Genomic DNA, 21,291 nt, shown 5'->3' with positions numbered 1-21,291 from the left:
GCTGCTCACTGTGTTGAAGTAACAGTGTCTTCTGGAGGAGATGTAGAGCCTGATAGCCATCTAGAGGGTCACATTGTGTGTATTACATTTTTCCTGCCTCCTTACTGAAGGAGATTAACCACCTTCAGGTATGGGCGGAGTTTAGGGAGTGTAAGCAAAGTTCGTGTTGCTTTCTTGTGAGAAGTCCGATGTCTATCAGAGTAGATGGTATTTTATTAAAGAAAACATTCTATTGTACTTCAATATTGTGTGTTTATATGTGTAAAGTGGCTACATTAAGAAGGGGTGAATGGGAGGATATGTGACCGAATTCATGTATTACAGATTATTCATCCTCAGATTTACTTTAAAACTGTAATTAAATCAGGTCATTTCTGACGTTTTGAAAGCTGTAATATAAATCATGACTTGTAATTTTCTCCTTCCAGCTGAAAGATTTACTTTTTATCTTCAAAAGTGACGTAGCAATAAAGCTTTCCTCTAGGCTGCTTTTATGGAGACACAAGTTTTATGGTGTAGTGCAGTAGAAAAATGTACACTGAAACTGTCACAGTCAGGACTAGTTGGGGGATCACGTGTCCAACATGACATTGGTTTATACAAACTGGAGACAGCAGCATGCAAACAAAGTGCAGGTTGGGTCCTGGTGAGTGAAGGAAGCATGGAATCTTTTAATCAAAAAATAAGTAAAACATGGGACTCTGAACAAAGTAACACTGGATAGATTTGGATGTCTTGCAAACCCAAGTTAATATTCTTTATTTTTGTGCAAGTGCAAAGGAAGTGACAGTGCTATAAGTAAATTCCCAGATAGTGACATCTGTTGGAAGTCCAAATCTCACCTGTCGTATTCCACAGAAGCAATATTCATTGATCGAGCAAATGTTGATGTGTACTTTTCCTCGGTGTTCTTTCCTGGCTCCTGTTTTTCACTGTATTACTGTGCTTTACATGCACTCACTGCACAGTTCCCCATTTGTACATCCTGAACACCTCCTGATGCCACCAATTCTCATATTGAATGCTGGTTTAACTTCAGGAGACATTTGAACTTCCCTAATTAAAGAGACACGACCTTGTTTGGATATTCTTAATGCGTTTTAGATGTGGTTTATTTTCATTTATCATCAACCTGTTCCTAAAAGCATGAATAGAACCTGGAAAGAAACTCCCCTGAACAAAAATGTGTCACCTGGATGGTAACAAGTGATGGGCAGCTCAGCCTCGTGACTCCAGCCAGATCATACAGTGTGAATTGGAGTTTGAAAGTGGGTTACCAGCTGTGTGGATATAGTGAGACCGACACTCTTTCCTACGAGTTCACTTTGTGCTCAGGATGGTCATTCACTGCTCTGCATCTTTCAGTTTGGAGGAGAATCCTGAAAACATCGTAAAGTGAGTCATCATTTCAGGCCACCGCGTAGCAGACCAAAGGCATCCAGCTCTGCAGACATCCATGCTATGGTAGGTCAGCAGACAGCTGCAGGAATCCAAGCTGTTCTCTGCTGTCAGCTTGAAAAATACACGGTGGTTATCGCTTGTGTGCAAGAAAGGATGTAATGAATCGTGGAAAGCGATGTGGGTAAAATCACTTTCTCTGCAGGTCCCATCAAAGAAACTGCTCTGTCATTTGTCAAACAAATTACAGGTTGGGGCTACAGTTTTCCTCCTGGAAAGCAGTGATGGAAAAAGCGCGTATAGAAAAGCAATGACAAAATTGCTACAAGCAGAATGAACCGCCTCACATTTCCAGTGGGGATGGTGAGGGAACAGCATGAGGGCAGCCGCTGTGAGGATGCAGAGCTGTCTGGTGGTTTACAAGCCTCCCACTGACAGTGAAACGCAGGAGTTTAGGACACGAGAGCTTTAAGCAGACACGGCAGCCTGCCTGTATCGGGACTGACAGCTTCGGGAGCACGATGCTGCCTAGGAGAACAAGCCTGCGTTGTGCAGCGGAGCCTTCTGGCCGCCCGCCTGCAGCTCCCGCTCAGCACCGCCTGCTGCCTGGGGCTGTTCACATGAGAAACGACTTGAAGGCGAAGCACACGGTCCTGGCAGCTTTGCGAGCTCCAGGTATCTCGATCGCACGGCGCTTCATTTCGCAGCGTGCAAACACACAGCGCTCCGAGCCGGCTGGGCAGGCTGTACCAGGCGTCAGAAATCCCGCACCGCCGTAGCGCTGCTGCCCGACGCTCCCACGCAGGTCGGCAGGCCCTGCCCGCACTGCCGGCCGGGAGCAGCGGGACCCTGAGCATCTCAGCAACCGTGCCGAAAATCGAGCCCCAAAGCGCCCACACCGACACACCGACACACCGACACACACCGACACACCGACACACCGACACACCGACACACCGACACTCCGCCCGCCCCACGGCGAGGGGAGGAGGGACGCGGCCCCTCCCAGGGTGCCCCGCGCGCGACACAGGCCGGCGCGCCTGCGCGCTGCGCGGCCGGCTCCCACCTCAGCGCAAGATGGCGGCGGGCGCCTCGGACCCCCTGGAAGAGATGCTGCTCTTCTCCGAGGAGGTGGACGAGAAGGCGGTCAGCGACCTGGTGGGCTCCCTGGAATCGCAGCTGGCCGGCGGCCGGGGCTCGGCCGAGGCGCCCCAGCCCAGGACCTCCGCCCCGTCCCAGCAGCAGCCGCAGCAGCAGCGCCAGGGCAGCCTGGCGGGGGGCGGCAGCCCCGTCCGGCAGCAGCGGGGGCACCCCGCGCCCCCCCCCGCTACCGGGGCGGAGGAGGCTGCGGCGGGCCGTCCCGGAGCCGCGGAGAGCCGAGCCCCCGCCCCGGGGCCGCTCCCGTCCCCGTCCCCCCCGGCGGCAGCGGCGGCGGTAGCGGCGGCGGCGGCGGGGCGGGGAGTGAGTGTAAACAGTAGTAGTGTGCAGCAATCACATGGAGCGGCTCTGCTCGGCGGCAGCCCCGCCGCCCCGGCCCCGTCGCAGCCCGCCGCGCCCCCGCCCGCCCCGCCTGTCAACAACCATGTGGCCGCCGGCACCGGCTCCCGGGACGCGGGCAGCCCCAGTCCCGGCCGCAGCCCGCCCGCCGCGGAGCCGCAGCCGCGCAACGAGGCCGCGGAGGGGAGCGGGGCGGAGGGCGGCGGGCGGGCGGCGGCGACGGAGGGAGCCGACTCCGCCGATCCCGCTCCGCTCCCCGGCGAGGCGGCGCCCAACGGGGAGGGCGCCAGGGCTCGGGCGGCGGCGGTGCCGCCGGTCAGCGGTCGGCAGAGCCCGGCCGGCAGGGAAGGCGGCGCGGCGCAGCCCAAGCCCGCGCACGGCCCGCAGCCCGCAGTAAACGCACTCGGCAACTCCGCCAGCCCCGCGCCCGCCGCTACCCCGCCGGGACCGGGCTCGGCCGCCAAACCCGCGGGCGTCTCCAAGCCGGCCGCTGCCCTCCCAGCCGCTTCGCAGGCGCTGTCGCCGCGGCCCGCCCTGGGTGCCGCCCCGAGGCTGGTGGCCCCGCAGCTGATCGTCAGGCCGCCTCAGCAGACCACCATCCAGCTGCCGCCGGGCTTCACCATCCCGCCCGGTAAGTGGGGCGGGCGGGGCGGGCGCTCGGCTCTGCTCGGCCTTTCTCTGACGGAGGTTTTCAAAGTTCGCGTTTTCCCGCTGCTCGGCGTGTTGAGAGCTAAAGGACGAGCACCCGTCTGAGGGCGAGTTCTGGCCGACTGTCCGGCATGAGCGAGGTTGTAGTTGGCTTAGGGCACTTTGCTGTTGGTGCAGAGTAGTTGTGCCTCTTGTTTGGCGAGTACTTGTTTCCTCTCGTTGGGAGAATGGTGGTCACGGTAAGTTATTTTGTAACGGTGTAAAAACAGCTGTGCACCAGAACAATCTGGAGTGTGTTAACCAGGAATCACGTCTCTCTTGAAGCGTTCTGCAATCTCTTGATATGGAGAAAAGTTTTCGTTTTCAGTGAGCACCTTCTGATGGGCACCAGGTGACTGTATCCATACTACACAGTCTGATTTAATGTGAAGTTTGTCCTTTTGGGGTGCGTGACTGTGTTGCCCCTTACTGCGTACTCACAGCCTTGCCATCACTGGATTTTGTTTCCAACCACGAAGAATTCCCCATGTCCTGCTTGTTCTCCTTTTATTTTCTTGGTGTTGTTTTGTAAAGTTACAAGTTTAGCTGGTGAATCAAAGCAGCATCTCCCCATCCCGGTACCAGGTACCACTTTACCTGAACATTCCCAGGGTCTCAGTTTGTGCTTAGATTACAGTGTTGCAAAAAGTTGCTAAGTTTGTTACAGGTCCGGGAGATGAATTGGTATGTAAACTTTTTTTTCCCCTCTTTTTTCTATCGAGGTCAGCAGTGTGACACTACCTGGAGATGCTGATGTAACCTCAAATAATCAATTTCTTTTGCCATGTTTCTTTTAATAGCTGTTTTTTGTTAGCTAAGATAAATTTTTCTGTAGCTGTGTATTTAACTGTAGTTTATGGAACTCCAAATTCTGGTGTCCCAACTGGATAAAGCTCAGAGGTTTCCCGGAGTCGTGACTAACTCAAAGGGGTTAGTTTAAAAATGTCTGGCTATATTCCCACTATGTTGGTGGCTTTAGCGATTGATTTCACATTTTTAATATGCTTGATTAATACTAAATTCATGTGAGAAACTGTACCATGACTTTCTATACAGTTTCTGCGGCTTATTGCCTTTGTTCCACTATGTAGTTTTTAAACAGAAGGGGAAAACGGAGCCCTTGAAAGCAATCTTGTCAGAGGTTTAGAGGCAGTTCTGGAAACAATAGTGTGGAAAATGTTTCACTTGAATTTAATTTTATTACTAGATAGCTTGGAATCCATTAAATTGCATTAACGGGAGGATAGCATGTTCTAAGGATGAGAGTAATTCAGAAAATACACTGTTATTTTTGATTAATTACTCTTAAGTTTGTACATCATTATTAACTGATATTGAAACTCCTGTACTGTGATCTTCTGCCTAATGCAGAAGTTTAGAATGAGTTTATTTTAGCAAGTATTACTATATTAAGCATATAATAACCAGTTCTAGCACTTCATACTGGCTTATGAGTTGGATCTTTTCGTGGCTGACAATAAGGAAAAATTAATCTCCATGTTTAACTCAGTTCCGAGGATCTGATCACTTCCTACGTGCTGCAAAATAGTTTTCAAGTCCTTAAAGCTGGATTAAAATATAAAATTGCTGCACGAACATCTTTGTGTCTGTAGAAGCAGTTATATCTGCAACTTTTATTGAAACCATGTGGCTCCTGTTGCAATTAATTTGTACATTCTGTTCATTTATTAATTTTTTTAAAAATTCAGATTGAATTTTACAAGGTTGGAAAAGTAATTAACAAGACAGATGTGAATTGGTGTAATGCCAATAGAACGTGTTTTTTTTTTTTTTTTTAATATGTGCTAGGCTTTATCCTATAAGGATTTTTCTATTAGGTTAATGACACTCAGAGGAATGGTGTCTGTTCTGCACATTGGGGCAGTGTATTAATATTGGTTTGTCCAGAACAGCAGATATCCAATGCAGCATCTGCCTGTGGGGTTTCTACAGACCATTAGGTCTGGTGCCAGAAGGGCTGATGCACCCAGAAAGTTCCTGTTTTAAGATCTGTTGTTGAACTCTTCTTTTAAAACTTCATCAGGCTTTGAGGGAGATGTGATGTATCCTTTGGATGAGATCCTCACAGTAGCTCTGTGTGCTTTTGGCGTTACAGCTCAGTTCCCACAGCTCTTCCGTTCATAGTGGCAGAAATGTGTTTTCTGTTTGTGATTTTTGTGAGCTGGTGAGTGAGGGCTTCTATTGCAGCTGCAATTCAGTTGTGTTCATCATGAGACTGGGCTCTGTGGTTCTGTGTCAGAGACTGAAATAAATGTAAAGACTGCTTCTGAATTTGGTTACTTGCTGGATATAATAGTGCTCAATATGTTTCAAAATCTATTTACCGAGGTTGTTTGTTTGTTTGTTTCTGGGAAGCTGATACTTAGAAGTGAGTATACGTTTTTACCTTCTTTATTTTCCATTGCAAAGTTATCAAATGTGCATGAAGAAATCTACACATATAGACAAGTTGCAGGAACAATGTCTCCTGGCTCTGTTATTAACAGACTGAAAGAGATTTCCTAGACCCTGAAAGACCTGTTCCTTCTTGACAGTATCATGTATCCTACTTGCATCTAAGTTAGATTGGAATGTATTCGGAGACTAACTTGGAAATTCTTTTTAAATAACGTATCTGGATAATGGCTTCTTAGTTCTGACTGATCTAGAAAAAGCACATTATGTGCTTGTAGTGATCTTGAATTAAGCGTAAAGATCCAGGTGACCCAGGGGCCAGCTGAGCCATTGGAAGCTCCTTTTTGACCTGCTGATAATGGAAAAGCAGGACAGTTACAATAAGGGAAAGTCTGGATGTGTAGAGAGGCTTTTATTTGTGAAGTGTATTATGAGAAAACAAAAGTATTTTCATTTACATCCAGAAAGTACTGTGTTCATTTAGAACAATTCCTTGGGATTTTCCTTAGATCCCCATGCTCCTAGTTGCGTTGGGTCTCTGGGTGTGACAGTGTTTTTTCTTCACGCCCAAACCTCCTGGTACAGTGATGGTAGGTGCCAAATAAATTAATGTGTCAGTGCTGAAACATTAACTAGATCTCAAATATTGTATACTCAGGAATGTGTCTGGCTTAATATTTGCATCTACACATTCCCTAATGCTGTTGTTTTAGTAGAGCTTTCTTGTCATTGTCCCTGGTATGTTCAAACTAAATGTTGTTCTCAGCAACTAGACCGTTGTTAGAGTTTACTTTAATGACTATTTATTTCAACTTTAATTCTCCAAACGGGACAATGCTATTGTTGATTTTATTCTGTATTTCATAGTTCTTTATGAAATATGTGATTCTTTATGATTCTTATGAAAAATGCAATTCTTTATGATTTGTCATGTTATTCTTTACAGTTGTTGTCACTTTATTCTCACTAGGTATGGTCTTGGTGCGCACAGATGCTGGACAACTTGTGATGGTGCCTCAGCAGGCTCTAGCCCAGGCACAAATGCAGGCTCAAGTACAGACACAGGGACAAGGTCCTACCAGCATTTCGCCTCGACTTTCAGTGCCCACAGGCGGCCCAGTTTTTCGTCTAACAACAACTCAGGTATGTCTGGCTTGGTTTCACCTTGCTTTTGTGTGTGTGTTTCATTCTCCTCTGTCATCTCATCTCATACATTATCAGTTCTTTGACAAACATGTTTCTCGAAGACAGAAATTGGTTTGGAATGTGTGCCATTGACTTAGTAAATGACATTGTTCCCTCTGTGAGTCACTGTGATATTCCAGCACAGTGAATGGATTTATGTGATCACTAGATTTTACTAGAAATTAGAAAAGAAAAAGCAAAGCACTTTCTGTGCCAGAATTCACAGTACTTAAATTTCTGTAGTACACTTTATTTGGAAGAAGGATTTGATTCCTTTGATTCACTTCTGGATGTGATTGGTCTGCACTTAAAGTTTTGTCTGTGTTTTGACTACATTTTACTCTATTTTAATATGGATTGACAGGATACTGTGCTTTTCTACCCCAGACTGTTTCAGTGGAGAGTGTGGAGTTTGTGTATTTATTTATTTTCAATTACTTTGTATACTTTTTTGGTTTAAAATTCTGTAAGGATGCTGTTCAGCTTCAGACTATGTATGGCCACTGCTTAACTGTCTTACTAAGATGTAGAGGCAAGTGCCTTCAGATGTGTAGGGCTGTTGTGCTGTGATAATTACTGACAGAGTGAAAGGAAGTTTTGCCTAAGTTCTTTGTTTATAGAAGAGATAGATAACCCTAAATGAAATGGGGTGAAAAATATACCTTTATAATTTTCGACTGATTCTTGTGTAGCTTGCTTGAAGTATCTTGAATGTGTGTTTTCCTGTGTTAATATTTGATTGCTATCCCATTATATGCTTTGTGTTTTACACCCTGTTTGTAGTTTAAAAGATTGTTTAGTCAAAAACTAAAAACAGTGATAAACTTTTCAGAAGAGAAGGAAGCCAGAATAGAATTGTATAATTGAAAATGAGGTAATCTAAACCATAGAGCAGCCAAGTAAAATGCGAGTTTTAGATGTGAATGTAATAGGAGTAATGTGTAGTTCAAAAGAATGTATCTCAAGAAGAACACAAAAGCCTGGAAACATCTGATAAACTTAATGCTGTCAGCAAAAAGGGTAAGCACAGTATTAGATGGAATATTGTAAAAGAACTCTGCAGGAAAGGCAGCTGGTTAATATCTAAATTCGTGATATCTGGAAGGGTAAGAAGATTTGTAAAAATCCTTCAGAGATAAGTGTGAGATGTCAGGAAAATAAACACAGCGACAAGCCTATATTGATTTCCAGTTGTTTTTTTGTAACTAATTTGACACCAAAAAAAGTCTGGACAATGTTCATTATTTAGTTTGTATGTCTGTCATTGGTTGTTTGCTTTCTTGTTTTGTTTGTTTGCTTTTAAAATAAATGCTCCACTTTTTACATAGCACACACTCTAGGAATGGATTCTGAGATGAGCGTATAGTATAAATGCATAACAGATCATGGGTGGGACTGCACCAAGAATATGACCTCAGTCTGTTAAAATGACTTAGGTTTAGTTGCTTTGGTTTCATACTGTAAGTTTTTGTGCAACTTCAATTGCTGTGGCTAGCATTCAGAATTAAATTGGCTGCATGTGTTCAATCTTTATTGTAAGATTGGAATTTTATGTGTGCACAACTGATGTTGGGAGTTGATCACATTGGCCTCGGGCAGGTGTTCTCGAGTTATGTGAAGCTGTTAAGATTGTGGAAATAGTGTAATCTGACTTGTTGGGTTTTTCTGAAAATTAAGCTCTGAGGATGCTGCATGTTCATGTGGTGGCAGAGATGCTAAAAATCTGATGGAGGTAGTTCTACTATTAGGATGATGTAGTTATTTTTCTACAGGATTCTGACCAGCTAGATAACCTGCAGAGCATGATAGATATCTCTTTATACGTATTGGTGTTAATTAACAGCTTGAGAATAGGGGCTGGCAAAGCCCTAGGAATGGTAAATGCCTCACAGCATACAATAGTTTGGGTATTTTTAAGGTGGTGGGATTTGAGTCATGATATTGTAGCCAGTCAGGATTCATCTTCTTTGAGAGACCTGTGTGCCTCTAAAAAAAAAAAAAAAAAAAAAAAAAAAGTGGGGAAAATAAATAAATGTTTTAAGTGTTCTTAAATTGAATTGACTTAATCAATAGATTAAGTTGTTTGGGAGGGAAAATTCCCGTGACTTCAGCAGCTGTGCTTATGTCCAGGACGGTCTATGAGGAAGAGCCAACTTTCTGTAGGAGTAGCAGAAGAAAGCGTAGTTTAACTTCCCTCAGGATTTAGCATATGAGCTTAGTATAACTCTTTCCTTTGATTAAAAAACAAGCGCGTGTTGCCTTGCTGAAGGGTCAGAGCTCAAGTATCTCCATATAAGAATATTTTCCTCCCTGTGTAGAAAAGTATGTATTGTGATTGCAGTGTCAAACAGAAAAGTTCAGGAAAATTGAGACATGCAAATTCCCATTCATCCTACAGTAACCTCTTCAACTGTGCAGCGAGTTACAGTCTCTGTGTGATAAATGCACAAAGATAAAAGCATCATCTAGACCAGGCACACCACTTCTACAATTACTGCTGTACTGCAAACTGAAATTTAGTTTTCTTGCCTTTGGGGTGCTTGGCTTTCCTATTCAGGTTACTTCTTCTGATTACAGTTAAAATTTCTGTTAAAATTCTGGGAACGGATGAAGCAGATAAGCAAGTACCTTGTGGGAGAGGCCTCAATTCTGATTAGTTTAATGCAGAGCTTAAAGGCCGTAGAGTATGGGAGCATCACAAAAGAATGTGCAATGTTTGATGGGCAATCAGAAGTAGTGGCCTGGACTTGGGGTGAAGAATCAGCATTTGAAAATAACAGCATAGTGCAGAGAAATCAGCTGTAGAGAGAAGTACCTGTAATATGAAGGTATGTGTAATATTTCAGTGATCTTCTAAATTTGCGTGTGTGGTTTCTTTTAGTAAAATATTAAAGAAAAGCTTAAATATGTACAATTGTACATTAAAATAATTTCAGTTTAGATCATTAATAAGGTTGTAGATGACCATGAGAGGGGTGTTCACTACAACTAACTACACTTTTTTTTTTTTTATTTTTTTTTTAAGGGAGATTATATGTCCAAATATTCAGATATAGAAGAACAAAACATTTTTCAGTTTAGGAATACAATTCCTCTTCTCCGTGTAGCCAACAGAATCTTATCTTTTTAAAATGTTCCATGTTCTATCAGGAAGAACTTACTCTTAGGAAGGATTATTATGAACTTTTGTTGATTTAAGAAGTTACACTGTGAGTACTTTCTCACTGATAATGCTTGTTTGAAAAGAACATTTAACAAAATAATAAATTGATAGTGAATATTGGTTTGAAATAACAGTGCATGATTTGCTTTTTTTTTTTTTTCCTACACATTTGATTTAGTTCCTTTTGTTTTTGATAAATATTATTTTTTTTTCCTGCATATTAAATCATTAACATTGGCAAAACTGTACATGTTGTACGGCCTTAAAACAGAATGCTTAAAGAATGAGCTGTTATTTGATGAAACTTCAGTTATCTTAGAAAAAAAATTGTTCTGGAGTCTTCTATTATAAGTAGATCAAAAAAGCACAAGTTGACTCGCATCGCCGTATACTTCAGAGATGAAGATTTCTGGAATTATTATATTTAATTTGTTTTACACTTCTGCCTCCGTATCTTGTTTGGAAGCCTGTGCTTGTAAAATTATGAAAAATGGGTAGGTGCTGCCATCTAGTTTTTCTCTGGTGAGCTTCTTTTTTTATCTACACTTCTCATTCGAGCAGTTGATGGCTTTTCATGCTTCTGATGTGACACATACTTGTTTGCTGGTTTTCAGGACTGTAATATCCTGTTGGCTTTTTTTTTCATAACCTAAAAGGAGAAGCATGAATTTTTCAATTGAAATTATTTGAATTTAGTTACAAAATTAAAGTGCTTCTGGACAGCAAGAAGAAAGAAGTGAGCATCATACAGAGGAGAGCAGTGTTAAGCAGCAGCTTGGCCATTGCCATCATAAGTTCTCAAACTGTTGATGTTTGAGAAGCTCTTCTCCCTAAAGCTGAGCCTATCAAGTCTGAGATAGTTCTGACGATACACTTTGACTGTATTTGTAATTCTCTTGTTTTACTATTTTGACATATTTTTTCTGGTTTGTGTATTTATTTTTCCTGTGTGTCACATCCTCCTGTTTTCCCGATAAATGCTTGTTTTACTTCTCCTAAGTAATTTGTTAGCAAATTGAGAAATTTTTGTTGTTTCCTGAAGTGCATTAACTCTATTATCAAATTAGCTATCCCACAGTATTTTTGTATAGGCAGTTTTGAGGCTGGTTCCTCTCATACAGTATTCTGGAAAAGACATCTGTGTTAGCAGGGCAGGTAGGTTGAAATGCCGATGTCTTGGCTGTGCTTCAACCACAGAACCATCTTCCTTCTATGCATTCTGCTGTTTACCCTTCATAGTGTTAACTTATAATTTTTCAACTTCTTAAAGTATCATGCCTACTCCCAAACATTAGTAGAATTAAAATTAAGCTTGCAAAGATTAGGAAATGCTGACTTCCTGAGCAATGTAGTAGTGGGTCCCATGTGTGTGTGCTTTATACTGCATTATCATGTTACTATTTTTCTTAATTCCTAAAATGTGTAGATTCAACAACAGAATTCTGTGTGCAGAATTATGTGCCATTTTCTTCCTCAGCTGTTCAGTGGATTGCTTCAGGCTCATTTGCTGCTTAGTTTCTAAGCATCTTTTTGAAGTAGGTATTAATAACTAAACAGAGTTTCTTTTGCAGTGCTTACCCTTGCAATAACATTCTCAACAATACAGTCAAGGGGATTATTAGCCTCTTTTTATAAGTAGAAAATAAAGTTATTAAGTGAACAATTAAATACTATGTTTAACTTTTTGTGTTTTGATTTCATTGTCCCCAGTTGCAGCCATGACAATACCGAGTCACTAACACTCCACTTTTCGAGTTGCACACTCCTAAGTGTATGGCATAGGAGTATTCACATTAGGTTATCTGTATTTGCATGCAATAGAATAACTGTGCAGCAGCACAAACATTGTGCCATTGAGGCAGGAATAGAATCTAACCTTAGGGCCAAAATTTACGTACCTTTACTCACCAGATTCTTTGGTTTGCTATCTGAAGTATTCTCAAGTGTCCCTGTGGAGATCTGTAGTGGAGTATTCATTCATGTCCTGTTTTCTTTGCATGTTAATTCACAGGCGCAGTGGAAAAGCCTCTTAAACATTAAATTTAAATATTTAGGAAACACAGAATACATGATGCATCTGTATCGCCTGGAAAATAAATATTTTTTTGCTCCCTAAACTTTCTTCCAGTCTTAATTTTCTTTGAGAAAAATTCATAGAAAAAGTGTACATAAGAAGAACCAGTATGCGGTCCTGCCAATTAGAAACTCATGTGCTGATGAATAATTACGTGTAAGTACTACATATAATTAATAAATTGTTTATTTTTCCTTTATTAGCAACCAACTTCTGTAGCCACATCTACTGTCCGCCTTGGACTTCCAGTGCAAGCCAAAGTTGTTCAGGCAACTGCGACACCTGTTAGTGCTCCAGCTGCGACTCTGCCAGGAGGTTCTATTCTTTCACATACCACAGTAAGTACTGAGAATATAAAAAGCAAAAGATGGAGGAAGAAGTTTTTGTTTATAGTAATTTCATTTTCCTAATGTGAATTTTAATGAGAAATGTTAATCTCTTTAATTTTATCATGAGCATAAAAATCAGTTATGAAATGATTGACTGTCTGTCTTATGCTGGTGTTGGATGATAGCCTGTATTTTATTTGGTGTTGTTTTCTAGCTAATAGGAAACAATGAGTAGTAGAATTTCAATATTTTTTTCTTTTTTAAAGTAAAAAATGAGTTGGGCTCATTAGCATTATTTCAGTGATGGACACATAGCACTAGGTTTGTCCCCTGTTGAGAGCTGTGGTGTCTGTGGCTGCGTGGTCACCAGTGCAACAGTGTACACCGTGCATTGCAGTGCAGGTGCCTGGGTCAGCTTGTTCTGTGTCTGTGCCAAAACTCTGCAGGTAGGTTGGATCAAGAAGTCCTAGTAGCAGCCTGCTATGCCACCTGGCTGAGCTCTCCAGTTTCTGCAGTGCCATTTGGTGTGTCTGTTTGATACTTTTTGGCACTGGGAAAGGTGGCATATTTAGTCAGATCATGTCAGTGCTGAACTGGACTGAGCATGTGTGTACGTGGTCCCCTGTTCAGTCTGATAAACTTTCCAGCTTTCTGAGATTGAGGAGAGTGCAGCAGGATCTTTACATATAGCCCAGCTATGCTAAAGACAGTTTGCAAAGTCTGTTTGCAAAGGCTAAAGCACATATGCAGCCCTTGGGCTCAAATTAGGTTGTGAAACTGTGTTATGTGTTTGTGTAATCTGGATCTAAGCTGTAACTGTGGTATAGAGCATTGTAAACCTGATGACATGACAACAGATCACTGGGAATTGTCTTGTTTATGTTAAGGGACAAATCTACAAAAAGTTGAATAAAAGAAATATCAAAACAATCATCTTAAAGGACTGGGTATTAAAAACTCATTTTTAATTGTACATTGATTTTTGTGGTTAAATGATAACAAAATTAGTGTTATAATCAATAAGTTAATGTTTTTATTTTGTCAGTGATGGTGTACTTGAAATAAATCTTCTTGTCAGGCTTCTAAGAACTTTGTGGTTGGGTGAAAGATTTAAAAGAATGATCTGTTTTCCAACATAAAATACTCATAGGTGTCAGTAGCTACAACAAATGCTCAAAATTTATTCAAGACTACAATATCAACGGGAACACCAACATCTCAACAGCCTGCAGTAATTACTGGTGGACAAACCCAAGCTGCAGCACAAAACCAGAGTCAGCCTCGGCTCCCGCTTCCACCTCATACAACAGCACAAGTGCCAGCACAGCCCCAAGTCATACCAAGCTCTCCTGTACCTGGAACTACAGTTGTATCACAGGTAAGTATTAAAATATTAGTCACTTAGTTTTCTTAGAATTATTTATAGTATCTTATTTGTGAACTGCTCAGATCTATTCAGAAGTGGAAAATTTCATACAAGCCTACTTCCTGTGATGAAACAATTATGTTACAAAACAGAAACCCTTCCACTCATTTCAACTAAGTGGGATGCAAATTCTGAGAGTGGAGAACAACTGTGGCTGGTTTGCTCCATCTTGCCATATATTCATAAATAAGTGAAAATCTATGGTTAAGCTGGAGTACAATATTTCTGGTTTGCAGAGTCCTAGGACCAAATTATGACGTATAAAAATATCTTGAAAAATAAGAGAATCTGATCTTATGTTGTTGAAAAACATTGGATATGATAGAATTTGAATGATTTCTAATTTGATTTTATTGTTGCTGCTTTGTATAAGAACATACTGAATCAATATTTTAACAAATTAGGGTAATTTAGGGAATGCTTTACACTGTGCATTCCAAAGGAGAATGCATCTCCAACAAATTGTTATGTTAGTTCTTGCATTTGTAGTTACTTCTATCAAATCAGACTGTAAGATAGGTAATATTTCTTACACTGACTTCTGTTAGTCATTATGAAATATAATGTCCAGTTAAATAAGAAACAAAGAAAATGTCAGGTAACTAACAGCAATAGTAATATAGCTACTGTTACACATGCAGTATCTCCTGCTTGAATTGGAACAATTTAATCATTTTCTCTATTTATGGTGATAGGAATTTACAATGATCATACTTGGAAAATAGCATGTGTCTGATTTTAAATTTCTTTGGCTTTTGCAGGAAATGCAAGAGAATGTGAAAAAATGCAAAAACTTCTTAGCTACTCTTATAAAGCTTGCTTCTCAGAATTCACCTTCTCCAGAAACGTCCCGCAATGTGAAAGCTCTGGTTCAGGATTTGTTGGTAAATATTTAATTACCTTTCACTAACGTTAATTATCCATTAAATTCATTTATGCATGAGTAACGTATGCTGAAAACTGCTGCTGTAATATAGGGAAAGGAGTTGAGCTTCATCAAAATGCAGATACTCTGTTATTCTGTGCATTTCAAAAATCTGATAAGGTAGACTTTCTTTTAGAAATTCAACAGAATGTTTAGTATGGATTAATCAAAAATCTTGTTTTGATAGATAATTCTTTGGTCTGTGTGGAAAGTTTAGGTTAAAAATAAAAAAAGAAAGATTTTTTTCCTTGAGGATTCATTAAGTTTGCCTCCAAACCATGATTTTCTCTGAAAAAGATAGCTGATTAATTTTTTAACCACAATATGAATGTAGAAATCTGCACAATGTGATTGAGAGTTTCAAGAACTGAAGGAAAAGTACTATGCTAATCTACCGAGTCTGAGCAGTTCTCCAGGTAGATGCCCCTGCATGGAGCCTTAACTGTGATTGAATTTCTAGAGGAAAAGCTGTCTTTCACCTGAACAGAATCCTTGAGCTTGGAATAAAGGTTAACTAGAGTAGTCTTTGGTGCACCAGAAATTTCAGGGTTGTATAAATGCACTGCGAATGGGTGCTACTTTGGAGTTGGACAAATGGTCAGGCTTCTTACATGGTATCAATCTTCAAAGAATTTGCACTTGAAAGTAGTTGATACCTGTTTCTTTGAATTCATTGACAGAAACCTGTATAGTTTAAACAACTCTTAAAACATTTTAGGTAGGAATGATTAGGCAATAAGATTCTATGGTTCCAGTAAAAACTCATTCTAAGTTTTCTGTGGAACTAAGAAACAGTAACTAAATAAAGATAGCTACTTAGTGTATCTTGTAATAATGGAGCACATGTATATGAAAGGTATTTATTTAGTGGAGGTTGTTCTGGTATACATATGTATACCACATGTGGACATTTTAACATATATGAATTTGTTCTCATTATCTGAAAAAACAACCAAACAACAGAACTGAATTGTTGACAGTTTTTGATTGCTGGTTTTTTTTTTTTCCTCTTTTTTTCTTTTTTTCTCCAAGGATGCAAAGATTGATCCAGAAGAATTTACAGGCCGCCTTCAATCAGAACTCAAATCATCTCCTCAGCCATATCTTGTACCTTTCCTTAAGGTAATGGCGAATATTGTTTAGATAAATTTATTTCAATGGAAATGTTAGTACTTTGAGTTTTAGAGAATGTTTTTTAAGTGGAATTAATTTCACCTGTTTAAAGCAGGAGTAGTCAACATTTACTTTGTGGTGAGGGTTTCTGCTGAAATCTGCTCAGCTGAAACTTATGCAATACTCACCTCTGTCAGGCCAGCCAGGTGCTGCTTATTCCCTTCCTGACTGGGAGCCTTGGCTATGTACCCCAGTTAGCTGCACCCAGCAGGCTGAGAGAATGGTAAGAAAGAGGGAGATCTGCTGTTTGAAACCTTGGTTTAGGTTTAAGCAAGATCTGTGTATGGTCCAGAGCTGATCTGGAGCTTACTGCTTGAGTAGCCTTGAACTAGAACAATTTATTAACCAGATTTGTTTATAAAAGTTGTTACAGCTTTGTTTAGAAATTATATGTTGTTTATTCTGTAGTGTTTCTTTACTGTTAAAATGTGTTAAGCTTTCTGTGTAGTCCATTTCTGTAAATTGCACCGTTTCCACTGGAAGAATTGCAGGGTCTGTGGAATGCTTCAAATTCTCCATATTGTTTATTGTAATCTTTGAGATATCAAGAACTTTGAATTCATGTGCAATTGTGATGATGAAAAACTGGACTGCATAATACCATGGAAATAACTGATAAGTTGATTCTGCCTGTGGTCTGCAACTTTTCATATAGAAATTCTAATGAGTTTCCAAACAGATTTATTGATCCTACAGGAGTAAATTTAGGGGTAAATTTAACTTATGTTTTTTTTTTCCTACATTACCTAAAATAGCCTCCTTATGCAAGATTAGACACGTGCAAACCATGCTTAATTATGCTGTAACAAATCTGCAGCTATTGTTTTGAAAGCATTTTTTTTCTCATCCAAAAATTCTCAGTTTAGGGAAGATTTCCTTTTTTTTTCTTCTCTTTTCTTCCTTTGTTCAGAACTGTCTCCCATTGCTTTTGTGGTTTTTGGTTGTTGTTTTTTTGTTTTTTTTTTTTTTGTTATCATTAACCCTTTTTTCTTTCTTGCTCTTATTCTACAGTCACTTTAGCTTGAACACAAGTTTTAACTTGTTTCTTTTCTTTGAAGTCCTTTCTTGGCACCAGACATTAAATTTTAAATAAATATTAGAAGTTTAGAAAGGGCTATAGCTTGAGTTAAACACTCATGTTCTACAGCTGCCTGAGGGAGAGCACTTCAAAAGAACACTACTACCACTTAAAAAGTAAAAAGTTTATTCGTGAAGGTACGGTATAGCCTTTTGGAACTGTATTTTTTGGTTGAACTGGTCTGAACATGAAGCATACTAAAGCACACTTTTCTAATGCAGTCAGAATACATTAGATCAGTAGTAATACAGTAAACAACTATTGCTGTAGGGGAACAACAGTTAAATCATCATGTTCTAGATACTGGAGGCATGTCAGGAGAAGTAAATTGGTACAGCTTACTTCTAGCATTCAGTAGGTTGTTCTTACTCTTCTGCCTTTTCTCTTTCTATTTTTTGCCCTTCCAGAGTCCCAAGCTACAAGTTCTAGGTGATCTTGACTGGGGAGGAGGATTATATTTTACTATGATGGTGGGATTAGGGCATGTCAGTGTCTGCAGAGTTGCTGAATACAAATTGAAAGCTTACTGAAATTACAAACTGAGCTTTCCCTCTTATGTGTTCAGTGTATTTTCTTTTTCATGCAAAAGTAGTTTGTACAATTGGAAAGAAAGATATAACCTTTTAGTTAGGTTTACAGCAAATTTCAGAAGATTTTATTTCAGGCAACCTGGTAAATTTGATATTTCATAAACTTTTTTTTTCTGTTTATAGAAAAGTCTACCTGCATTGAGACAATCATTACTGAATAGTCAACATTCAGTTTTGCAAGGACAGCCGTCTCAGCAGTCACTTCAACCAACCAAGCTAACACAAGTTATACCTCAATCTGCCTCTGGAAGTATTTCCTCCATTGTCACAACGCAGACAATAGGAATAAGGCAACCAAACAACATTTGCACAGTCTCTGTATCAAATACAGTGCAACCTCCTCAGGTTAAGGTGGTACAGTCAAATCAGAGTTCTCAACTGGTAGGTACTGTTGTATACAGACTACATAGCAGTTTTCAGTGTATTTTTTATTTCAATTTGTTTGGGAAATACTTTTTTATATCATGTTCTATGATGTGCAGTTGCAGTTCATTTTACGGTTGTTTATATATGTGCTGAACCATTAATTTAGATTGCATTATTAACATATCTTAAATTTAAGAGAAGCTTGTGTTCTTGGCCTTTTTTTTTCTGAAATATGGCTGTTATATGATCACAGTAGAATTTGAATTAATTACAGATGTAGAACAGAAAACAAGATTATAGGTATAATTTTTAGGTACATTGCTTTACTTCCTTTAGAACATTAAAATTTGCTAACTCATTTTTAACTATTCTACGTGTAGTTATAGAATTTTGTATCGATGTTTTGTTTTCTGTACTTTACTGAAACGTACTCTGCAGGTTGGAGTTCTACATGATAAGATTTGTTAATTGCAGAGGTATTACCAAAAGGGCAAAGCATATTCAGTTATTGAGAGGATGATGAGTTTGTCTTGTTGTTGCTTAAGGTCCTTTGAGTGTGTGTACATTTGTAATTAAAACGTGTTTGGAGTTTTTATGAAGACTCTGAGTACTTAAGGCATCATCACCCTTCTAAACAAAGATGTAAGAATTTTGGTCTGTCACTTCTATGTGTAGATGTGTGAAGTACTTGACTTAGGTTTCAAAATTAAACGAACAAGTTCCAGAAAGTGTGTTGAGCTGGAACAATTCATATTATTTAGATTCAGAAGTGCAGGTATGATGTTGTAACACCTTCTATCCTTGAATTTATAGGCTCTATAAAGGAAATAGGTTTCAGGAGTCATGGAGGGAGAATGTTTATTATTTTTAATTTAAAAGTGACATCACAGTTTGAAAACATGGGTCTTTCAAACCTTACACCTGGCAGTTAAGTTACTAAATTTAAATTGAAATTAATATAATTTTACCAGCCTTCTATGAGCACAGTTTTAAGGTGTAAGAACATTTGACTTGGTTTTTAGACACCCTATTTTAGCTTTGGTAATACACAGAGGATGTGGATGTTTTGCACCTTAACTTGACTGCTTTCCATTCAGTCATGTGAATTTTTTTTCCGAGATGTTTTCTCTCCACCTCTTCTGGACTGTTTTATTATTTAGAAAAGTATTCCTTAGACTTTTTTAGCTCCTGTTTGTCTACATCTTGTAAGACTGAATTGACAATAACATTTGTTCTTTAAGGCAGGGGAAAAGGGACTGGTTTTGATTACAGGCAGTAGGTGTACAAATTACTCTCTGACCTGCAGAAAGCAAATTTCTCACAGCAGCTACCAGGTTCCTCACAGGTATAAATGCTTGTGGCCACTACATTTAGTCTGCTCTCACATCACAGTCCTAGGGCAAAGCCACTGCCACCTAGCACTACTTTTCCAGTGTTCTGCAACCCACTCTGAGCACTACTGTGACTGCTAGGCAGGCTACATTCCACCTGTGAGAAACACTGATGTAGAGCAAAGAGCAGTTCAAAGATTTTCTCTTATGATTATAGCTCTTCTGGAATATTTTTTTGATGGAATAAATCCAAATTTATTTAAGACAGGTCTTAATGTTCACATATGTTCTCTCTCTCAAATGTGCCTGTGCATACACAAAACAAGCAATTGTGACATTAATGGGAGTAGAGACTAACAGTGTCAAGAGCTGCTTTGTCATTTGATGAACATATGCAACATGAAGGAATTGACAGCTGCATTGAAGAGACTGGTCTGGTGGGCAAAGGAAGTTTTCAGTCTATAGGGAGCTGATAATTCTAGAGATAAATTTTAATCTTATTAGATATGTGAGGTGACATCTCTATTTTCAGAAGGTGGCAAACTGGAGCAAAATTATGCTTCGTACTTCTAGAAAATTTTTAATGGAGAATGAATACATAAATGAAAATTTGTTGGCTTTATTGTAAAACTGGTCTTCTGTATTTGTTTTTAATTTATCAGTTGCAAAACTGATCAATAGAACCAAACATTACGTTAATCAAACACTTTTTAATGTCCCTCAGATTAGTACTGTACAGACAAAAGCAGCATCAGATAATACGAGATACTGAATAAAAAATCCTACATTCCACAACAGCCATCGGCTCATGTGCCAAGCAGACAACCCAACATCATCTCATATCATGCTAATAGTTGTTTGTAAGTATTGACTTTTTTTGTAGTGATAGTGATAACGCTCTTCACACTTCTTAGTGCTCCCCAAAATCAGAGCACAGCAAAGAACTCCTGGCAATCTTGCCTGGGACTTTTCCGGAAGAGGAAGATTACAGCTGGCTTGCCTGAGGGCAGCCAGCACTGATGAAGGAAACTGGCTGAGCTCCAGACTCTCCAGGCCTGAAGCTCAATGGAGAAAGTTCCAGCTGGCTATGCAGACTGTCCAGCTGCAGAAGGGCAAGCCTGTTTTGGAATATAGATCCTCTCAGACCATCCAGTTACAGTATCCATTTTCATCTTAAAAAAAGGATAATCTGTTAGCTGTTCATTTCTTTTGACTTTTCTGTTTTACAAAAGGGTCAGTATTAGGAGATAATCCACAACACTTTTGGGAAGATACAATATTAATCTTTATCATTGTATGCATTGAGTCTTTCAGAGCACATCATCTTACATTGTTTTGAATTCCATTAGTCAGAATGGTGTTTTTTAAAAGCATTACATTAGGAGAATGCTGTTCTTCTTTAAAGTCAGTGAAAAACTGCCCTTCTTCTGCATTCAGTAGTGATCGGGTTACTCCATCTCTTAGCATTTTTGGAAAAATCATTCAGAAGTTATTCTGATTTGTTTTTGTAAGATTCTGCTGTTTTAAAACAAAACAAACACAAATAATGTTAAATTGATGGGAACGCAGAATTTTATTGTTTCCAGAAAAACAATATGAAATATATAAGAAGGCGTTCCAGCAGAACTGAGACATTTGAGGGTAAAGCTGCATT

At 39.8% G+C, this 21,291-nt stretch overlaps 1 protein-coding gene across 1 annotated transcript in view; it reads left to right on the top strand.

Annotated features, from left to right (window-relative positions):
* Positions 1 to 2,430: 2,430 nt before the first annotated feature.
* LOC107319318 (transcription initiation factor TFIID subunit 4-like) overlaps positions 2,431 to 21,291 on the top strand; it is a 121,691-nt gene continuing 102,830 nt past the window's right edge. The window contains exons 1-7 of the mRNA XM_015874042.2: positions 2,431 to 3,526; positions 6,968 to 7,140; positions 12,623 to 12,757; positions 13,899 to 14,126; positions 14,936 to 15,058; positions 16,132 to 16,221; positions 18,064 to 18,321. Of these exons, the coding sequence (XP_015729528.1) occupies positions 2,476 to 3,526; positions 6,968 to 7,140; positions 12,623 to 12,757; positions 13,899 to 14,126; positions 14,936 to 15,058; positions 16,132 to 16,221; positions 18,064 to 18,321 (2,058 nt within the window). The 5' untranslated portion in view covers positions 2,431 to 2,475. The remainder of the gene's footprint in view (positions 3,527 to 6,967; positions 7,141 to 12,622; positions 12,758 to 13,898; positions 14,127 to 14,935; positions 15,059 to 16,131; positions 16,222 to 18,063; positions 18,322 to 21,291) is intronic.

This window comes from Coturnix japonica, chromosome 11 (genome assembly GCF_001577835.2).
Source record: "Coturnix japonica isolate 7356 chromosome 11, Coturnix japonica 2.1, whole genome shotgun sequence".
Lineage (NCBI taxonomy): Eukaryota > Metazoa > Chordata > Aves > Galliformes > Phasianidae > Coturnix > Coturnix japonica.
This window is presented reverse-complemented; position numbering and strand designations above follow the sequence as displayed.